Below are 8,612 nucleotides of genomic sequence, written 5' to 3' on the forward strand. Positions count from 1 at the left end.
TAAAAAATTGTTTGTATTCATTTTATATATTTTGTAAACGCTTATATGATATAAAATATATACATTGTGACGTGACATCCCGTTTGGCTGTCCGTCACAGGGATCGTAAGATCCGAGCGAGGAGCGCACGCTGCAGCTTTACGTCCTCTCGGCTCGGAGACGGACGTGTCGGCGAGTGCGCTTATAATTCCGCGTTTTTGTTTTGTGTGCGTGTGTCCGTCCGTTAATTTTAGCGACGTTTGGCGGATCGGCGGCTAGCGCATATTCCTTTTTTTTTGTATCGACAAGATCTCACCCGACGAGCAGACTAGAAGAAGGAGGAGGCTGCCGCCACTGGAGACCTTCCGAACCGTGCGCAGGATCGCAGTAGCGCGCACGACAGGTGATCTCTCTTCATTTAATTATGTTACCTCTTACCGTCGCGCCTGTACGCAACAGTAAAGCCGCTGAAATTGCAGGACGCAAAGAGGAAAGGTCCGGCGTAGGAGATGTCGACACTCCGCGCAGATCATCGCGTAGGAGACTCCGAACGAGGAGCTGCGAGGGAAAGTTCCGGACGTGGTCCCGAGCGCGGGGGCACCGGACGTCGAAGAGTCCGTAGGGATAGCCGTCCGGCCTCGGGGAAACCACGGGAAGAGTCGCAAGCTGCCCGAAGACACCGACCTACCTCGAATTGCGCGCCGCGGCGCGACAGCCTGATTAGAGGGTCGCGAGGACCGCGTTATAAGGCGGAACCAATAGCGCGGCGCGACGAACCCCCGTGCGTGGGGGCGAGAGATCCTGCGTGCCGCCTGCCGAATTTCCTCGCGCTATCGATCACTTCGCTGTGGATCGTCACCGGTGCGATATTAGGAGCCGAGACGACGGGAGCCGCTTTCGAGGCCAAGTCACATTCCCGCACGAGGACGAGTTCGGGCCCAGCCAGCGTCGTGGTGAGACGAACGAACTAGTGTAAAGCCACCGATTTTGCCGGCCGGATGAGTCGCGCGTGCGAGAGTCGTCTTTAGAGTTCACGTTCGCCGTACAATCCTCCGCCGGAACGGGAACACGCTAGTGCTCGCGTTCGGTCCGCGTGCTCAACCGCCGTGCGCCTCATCCGACCAAGTCGCGTCTTGATCCTTTCGGTTCCGTTTATTGAGAGCGTCGCCGACACCACAGCTAAGTCGAGTTAATTGTGATGCATTCTTGTATGTCGTCTGTAGTATGTATGCGTTTCTGTTGGGCGATGTCCGTTTTGTTCGGCGTACTTCCGAACGCTTGCTTCGTACCGAATCGCCATCACTTTGCGTGAATTGAGAGTGCGTGTGTAGAGTGACGAGAGTGCACGGTGTTTGTCTGCCGCCGTTCAGAATGGAATTGTGCCTCTCTCCGTTCGGTGAGCTCGTACCGACGACCGCGTGATATTTTCCGCTCGCGTCCGGGTCGCGAAACACCGTCGCAGAACCTTGTGAGTAGCGTGATCTATCGGAAATATATTGTTTATTTCTATCGGAATGAAGCGTTGTCTCTAAGTTCCCTCGCTCTCCTCTGTCTCCTCGTCCGTCGCGAACCACCCCCTCTGCCAATTCCGTGGCTGAGCTACCGGTTAAAAGAGCCCGTTATTGCCCGTGACGAAGTAGAGTATTTTCGCGTTTCCTTTTCCGGTATGAATCGAGAGATCGGTCACGTTCCGATCTAAGAGTGGCACGCTCGCTCGTGCCTGGCGCCCAATCGTATCGACTAACTTCGCACTTTTGATATGAGCGACTTCGCGATTACCGTGGCTGCCTAACTAGCGTCACGAGCAATTAACGCAGTTGCACCACGCTCGTGAGTGCGGTCGCAACATATTTAATTGAAATAAATCAAATAACATCTTTTTTATTTATCCATGAGTTGTGCGAATCATCGAATCCCAGCCACTTGACGTAAACCTTGTTTCCTTTCTTCTTTATTATCTTCTCTACCAGGTATACATTTGGATGAGTCGTGCGATGCAACTCGTACTCATAGAAGGCACCCGCTATTTGTTTACCGCGATAATCTTCCAGGAGATAAGTTACGGGATTAGTGCGCTGTACTTTAACGATCTTAAACACCTCGGTGGTCCAATTGGAGGTGTACCCCTTAGAGAATGTCGTTTTGTGCTTGCTCACGCGCACCGAATCGTTTACTTTGAATTTCGCGGGTCCCATGATTTTTATGTGAGAGTATACAGTGCCCAGGAGTTTTTCAGCAACTTCCGAATTAACGTCGACTGGTCGCATGCCGATAGTACGATGCCTGCGGTTATTGTAATCCGACACCAGACGCGGCAACTCGTTGACCCACTTGTGCGACTCGTTAAGTGTAAACATACGCCACATATCGTTCTTAAGTGTGCGATTCCATATCTCTATTATCGATGCTTTTAAAACCGAATATATAGAATAATGATTAATGTCATGCTTTTTCAAGACTTTTTGCACATCGGCGTTATAAAATTCCTTTCCCATATCCGTTTGCAAATTTTTCGGGCATCTTCCGCTCTCTCGAATTATCTTGGTGATTGCGTCAGCCGTCTCGCGCCCGGCCTTGCTCTTAAGCGGTACTGCCCAGGCGTATTTACTCAACGCATCGATGACGGTAAGTATGTAATTATGACCTCTATTATACTTTGAATAGGGACGCATCTCGACGATATCAGCTTGCCAAAGATCGTTGAATCCTTTGATTATAACACGTCTTCTAGGAAAATTGCGTCTAGCTGACGCGTGTAATTCTTCGACGACTCGTTGCCTCTCGGAGCTTATTGTTTTCTTCGATGAACTCATATTTCGGCGCGTAAACGAATTGCATTACGACTGACTCGTTTAGCGGTTACATGATCTAATTTATAATGTCGGCATTGCAAAGTTCCTCTACTTTGTTTTTAAAAAAACGTTTTTCTCCATTTATCAGTATTTTCTGTCTTCCTTTAATAACTTTTCTTTGTCTTCCGGTTTCTGTCGATTAGATAATTTTTCATACTCATTCTTGACTCGATCTACGGCCATACGATAACCATCCTTCACTCGTTCTTGTGTCTTTTCATAGCGATCCTGAGCCGATCGATAATTGTCTGACAACCGTTCTTGAAACGTCCGATTTTTATTTAAGAGTCGTTCAAAGTCATTTGTTAAACGTTCGTAATCGTCTTTTCGACGTTCATTGCTGCTCATTTTTGTCGCACGTCCTTCTCAAACAAAATCAACCTCTCGTCTGACTCGTTTCGTGGGTATACGATTTAATTTATAATTATGCCAGTTTCACGAAGTTCTTCCACGATGGACAACATCTCGTTGCCGTGAGCGTCGTTGCCCGCTCGATGTGAAGCATCTAGCAATCGTAGACGATCTACTAATTCGTTGGGATCGTCCCAGTGCACGTAATCAATCGCGTTGTCGTTTAGTATCATAGCGCGAGGTAATCCCTTTCCGGATTTATTCTCTTTGGTGTAGATTCGATTGACATCAATGGTGCGATCACGTATCTATACTTGTATCCTTTGTTGCCTCGTAGTCGACTCTCCGCGGTGTAATTACGTCTATGTACGTTTGTAGTCAACAATATGCTCTTGTACTTTTGCAAATCGTCCTCCTTATAGAGAAAATCATCGGGGAGTCTCTTAAAAATCAACTCGTAAAGACCAGGTGTGCCAGCGTATTGCACGCCATCGATAATTATGTTATCATTGATGTCCACGTCAAACTTTTTATTACCAAGCATCATTCCATCCTTGTCGAGACGAACACCATACACGGTGTCTATAATTTTCTCTTTTCCACCACCGCTGAAGAAATCTCCGATGTACTTTTGACCGAGCGGGCCTAAATGCTCAGACAACGTTTTTCGACCTTCCAACGTTTGCATCTGATGTTGAACAGACGTTCCAAACGAATCGTCTGTGATTTCGAAAACGTTCTCGAGAGCCTTGTTAGTTAATGTTGCAGGACCAATCATCGTACGCGGTGTTGACGTTATCGCTGGTGAATCCATTGCGTCTTACGCTTGTTCAAAACGTTGCTTTTTGCTCGATGTTGCTTTCGACAATTCGTAAGATGCACCATCGTCGTCATCGTCGTCGCTCGGTCTTTTCTTAATTATTCTTTCTTCCTTGATTTCTTCTTTTCTTTTAATCGGCTGAGATTCTTCGGCAATCTGTTTCAGAGGTGCGACGATGGGCTTGAAACGTCTCTCCATTGCAATTTCCTCCTCGATCCTGCCGGTTTTTAAAGCGCGATGTTTCTTGCGGATCGCATCGCTCGTTTTTTCAATCTACCTCGCGAGTTGCTCACGCTTGCGTATATCTTTGTTATTTTCCGCCATGTTAACGTTCAACGTTGACGTATCGATAATGACTCGTTTTGCGGTACCGCGAACTCGTTAAATCCTTTTCTGTATCGTCCGTTACTAAGCGCGCTGTCCTTGTCTATCACTAGAAATCCATACTTTTGTTGCCAAAAAGCACGGCACAAAGCACAAAATTCGTCGTACGACATGTCGGTGTTTACGTGATCGTTGTAAACGTGTTTGAGGTTGGTACCATCCTGTTTAAACAGAATTAGGAGATTGACGTTATCACGTATCAGATGTTTAGGTATCTTCGCGTACGTTTGACAAAGATAAAAGCAGTCGACAGTCGAGTGGCGGCCCATTGAAAAGTATTCTCTCACCGCATCCTGCTTATCGCACGCAACGTCGTCGAAGACGAAGATTGAATTCGGAAGCACCTCGCTCGGTGGAATAACGTCGCTATTATTGGAGAACGTAAAGTGGCCGATTTCATCGATCGATTTCAACAGATTTTCGAGATATTGATATTTAGGCTGCTGCAGCGACTTGGAATAAATATAAACATTCTCGAAACGTACACCATGCGGACTCTCGAGCAGGCTTATCAGAACATTAGTTTTGCCGCACGAAGATGGTCCCGCAATTATTGCGCGGATGGTACTCGGCAGCATTTCACCGTGTTTCCGCAACTGCACGTTGTCCCCCATCATTCGCAATTTCTCGTCGCAGTTTGTGACGCGTATCGTCAGCGACTGCCGCACGAATTTCATGTTTCACACTAAACTCGCGTGACGCGTCGAGGGCCTATTTATAGATGTGTGAAATCTTGAGTAGCTCAGTATCAAAAATGTTTCTCGCGCTGTCACATCCCAGCGATATTCTGGACCTAAGCGCTGAGCAGTTGCAATATATACCTAAAGTCGTACTGTTACGCGTGTGCTGTAATTACATCGACCACGTTTGGGAACGGCTTCCGAAACATATACAGGTGGACCCGGTAGTTCAAACTTATCGTCGCTGCGACGAGCATTATAATCAACCTTGGCGTACGCACATCGACGGCCCTGCACCGAGGATAAAAGATTGCAGCGAATGTCAGCGTCGAACAAAACCGGAAGTTTGCTGAATCGAGCGATAAACGCGCTTCCTTTCGAGTTACATATCCCCGGTTACCAGTTTTGCGGTCCGGGCACTCGGCTGAAGAAACGATTAGCCAGAGGCGACACGGGCGTAAATCCATTGGACGCAGCGTGCCGCGAACACGATATTGCGTATTCTAAGAATAACGAACTCGTCGATAGACACGCTGCTGACGATATACTCGCAGCGTCAGCACGGAAACGCATTACCGCGAGACTCGACTTTGGGCGAGAGAGCCGCCGCTGCAGCTATCTGGGCAGCGATGAAGGCCAAGATCGGCATGGGTATGAATGCAAAGACGAGAAAGAGGAAAACGACGATGACGAAAAAAAAAAAACGAGTACTTCCGTCGGCAAAACGAGGCGGCATGTTACCGATTTTGCCAATGTTGGGCGTTCTAGGATCTTTGATCGGTGCAAATGTAGCGAAAGCGGTAAGCGCCCGCAAAGATGCGCGACGTCAACTTGAAGAACTGCAACGTCACAATCGCGCGATGGAACAAGGTCGCGCGATTATATGGCACCTGCTGCACTATACTTGGCACCTTATAAATACGGACGAGGAATTTATCTCGGGCCGTATAAACGCGGACAGGGCGTATCAACTAAAAGAAAAAAAAAAACGTCGAAAAGACGATAAAAATGCCTGCGGGGGTGACCACCGACGTGCAATTGAACCAGTTGGCGAGACGTATGCGCATACCGTATTTTAGAGGTGTGTACATGCGTAATGCTTTACCGACGAGTGGCGTACGTCGAAACGAGATCGGTATCGTTAATTTGGACATCAATTAAACCACGTTGTTCTATGATCGAACGTCTATTGAACCACATTGATCAATAATTGAACATCAATTGAACGTCTATCGAACCACATTGTTCCATGATCGAACGTCTATCGAACCGCGTTGTTCTATGATCGAACGTCTACCGAACCACATTGTTCCATGATCGAACGTCTATTGATCCGCGTTGTTCTATGATCGAACGTCTATTGAACCACATTGATCAATAATTGAACATCAATTGAACGTCTATCGAACCACATTGTTCCATGATCGAACGTCTATCGAACCGCGTTGTTCTATGATCGAACGTCTATCGAACCACATTGTTCCATGATCGAACGTCTATCGAACCATGTTGCTCCATAATCGAACATCAATTAAACTACGTTGTTCCATGATCGAACGTCTATCGAACCATGTTGTTCCATAATCGAACGTCTATCGAACCGCGTTGTTCCATAATCGTACTACTATTGAATCATTATTATACCACTATTGATTCTTAACTATCGGGATAGGGAAAGAAAAAAAAAATATATATATATATTTATGTATTATATATTTTTATTTTTTCAAATAATACAATTTTTCTTTTGGCGTTGTGACCACCAATTATACATTTTAAATACATTTTGTAATGCGCAATTCTTAACATGTTTTCCACATTGTATAGTGTTAGTAGCATCTAATTTATTCAAAGATTCTATGTCTTCATAATCAGCATCCATGGTCTTGATGACTACATTATCTCTCGCATCAGCATCCAGCATATCCTTTAACCACTCTTGTTTTTCATGCCCCTTAACATATACAAGATCTTCATTGTCGTCATCGCCGTCGTCACCATCGATGTCATCATTCTTTATCATTCCATACACAGCTCTCGTAATCAGATCTTTCGCCATCTAATACGGGACCATCCCATCGTGCCATTGCAATCCATGATGATAAGCAGTCAACTAAGAAACGCAAGACTTCGGATTTTAGCAATGCGTCCCATGGTATAGAATTTGTAAAAATGTAATGTGAGAGATCGTTCTTCTGTCTCAATACCGCCACTTCCTTCACGACAAATCTTCTTCTAACAATGAAAGCTTGCAGGTCTACAAATGTTGGCACGACCATAACGAGTAATTTTTCGAGACTGCTTCTTATTACAAAACATCTTGATTTTTATATGACAGTATTTTTACATGATTTTGAGCACTACGTTGGTCAATGGGGAATATTCAATCACGCGATCGTGTATAATGAGACAGTAGGCGCTAGTATTTGCCGGTGCATTCTCTTTCAATTCAAATTCCAATCTTACATCAACGGTAGCGCTCTTAATAGATTCGTTTTGTCGCGAGCAGTCAATGACAGCCATAGCATAAGATCTAAATGCTGCTACGTCAAACATCGGTTCCAAACATTTATGTTGATAATAAGACGGACGAAAACGTGCATACATGTCATACAAGAGAGCATATTTGCCTTTACCAAAGTCAAGATTCAGATCATCGTAAGGATAAAATTCAGAGTTTAGATAAAGTTTTACATTGCTTATTTTACTGGTATCGAGGTATCTCTTGTCAGCTCTCATAATATTTTTTCTATTAGTCTGCAGAGCAAAAATGACATGTCGTGGTTTTTCTAGCTGAGTTGCAGTCTTGACTGCCCAGGAATGCTTCGTCGTACTTGGCAATAAGGGATACTCATATAGATCCCATAAACGGAAACTCACACTCAGGTATCGCCCGCTCTGCAAGGTTCGCAACATGGATAGTTTGTTGACTTCATTTAACATTACATGAGGCATACGCCATTGCACTTTGAATAATTCAAGTTTCGGTTCCATCGCTGGATCTCCCACAAGACAATTGTTATCATTGCGCGCTCGTATCAAAATTAACTCATGACGAGCATTAACTATCACATGTTTGTAATCTTCACAAAATCCCAATAGCACGTTAAGCGGTACACAAAAATTAAAATATCCATCAAATGTTTCTATTCCATCCCCATATGGAAATCCAGCATGTAATAGACTTCTTATGTTTAACTCTGACATTGATACATAAATTTTCATCATACTAGTCATTCCAACGTTTCTAGAGCGATCAATCTCCACTCCATTGAGTTCATATCGAATTTCATCAAACATGTACCCCACACAATTAAAACCAAGCATTGGCGTATTGGCATTTGCATTCTTTGTCGTCAATCTTCCTTCGATGTAGAGAAAACTTTCACACGGTAACGTATATAAATCTTGCTGCTGTATTGGTATCCTTATCTCATCGCTATTCCCAAATGTTGTGTTGGCATACGGATTGTACGTGTGACTTTCCATCTTGATGATGCGATCGTCAAAGATCGGCTCACCTTTAACGTTCAAGATATCAACCAT

The 8,612-nt window shown here is 45.0% G+C and overlaps 1 protein-coding gene across 1 annotated transcript; it reads right to left on the reverse strand.

Moving 5' to 3' along the window:
* Positions 1–7,409: 7,409 nt before the first annotated feature.
* Positions 7,410–8,612, reverse strand: LOC105204925. The gene has a single exon (XM_026142082.2). The coding sequence runs from the start codon at positions 8,610–8,612 to the stop codon at positions 7,410–7,412; it is 1,203 nt and encodes a 400-aa protein (XP_025997867.2).

Source organism: Solenopsis invicta, chromosome 5 (genome assembly GCF_016802725.1).
Source record: "Solenopsis invicta isolate M01_SB chromosome 5, UNIL_Sinv_3.0, whole genome shotgun sequence".
Lineage (NCBI taxonomy): Eukaryota > Metazoa > Arthropoda > Insecta > Hymenoptera > Formicidae > Solenopsis > Solenopsis invicta.

Bases quoted from the DNA above. Each gene is read 5' to 3' on its own strand.
- LOC105204925 (XM_026142082.2), bottom strand. From the start codon at position 8,612: ATGGTTGATATCTTGAACGTTAAAGGTGAGCCGATCTTTGACGATCGC.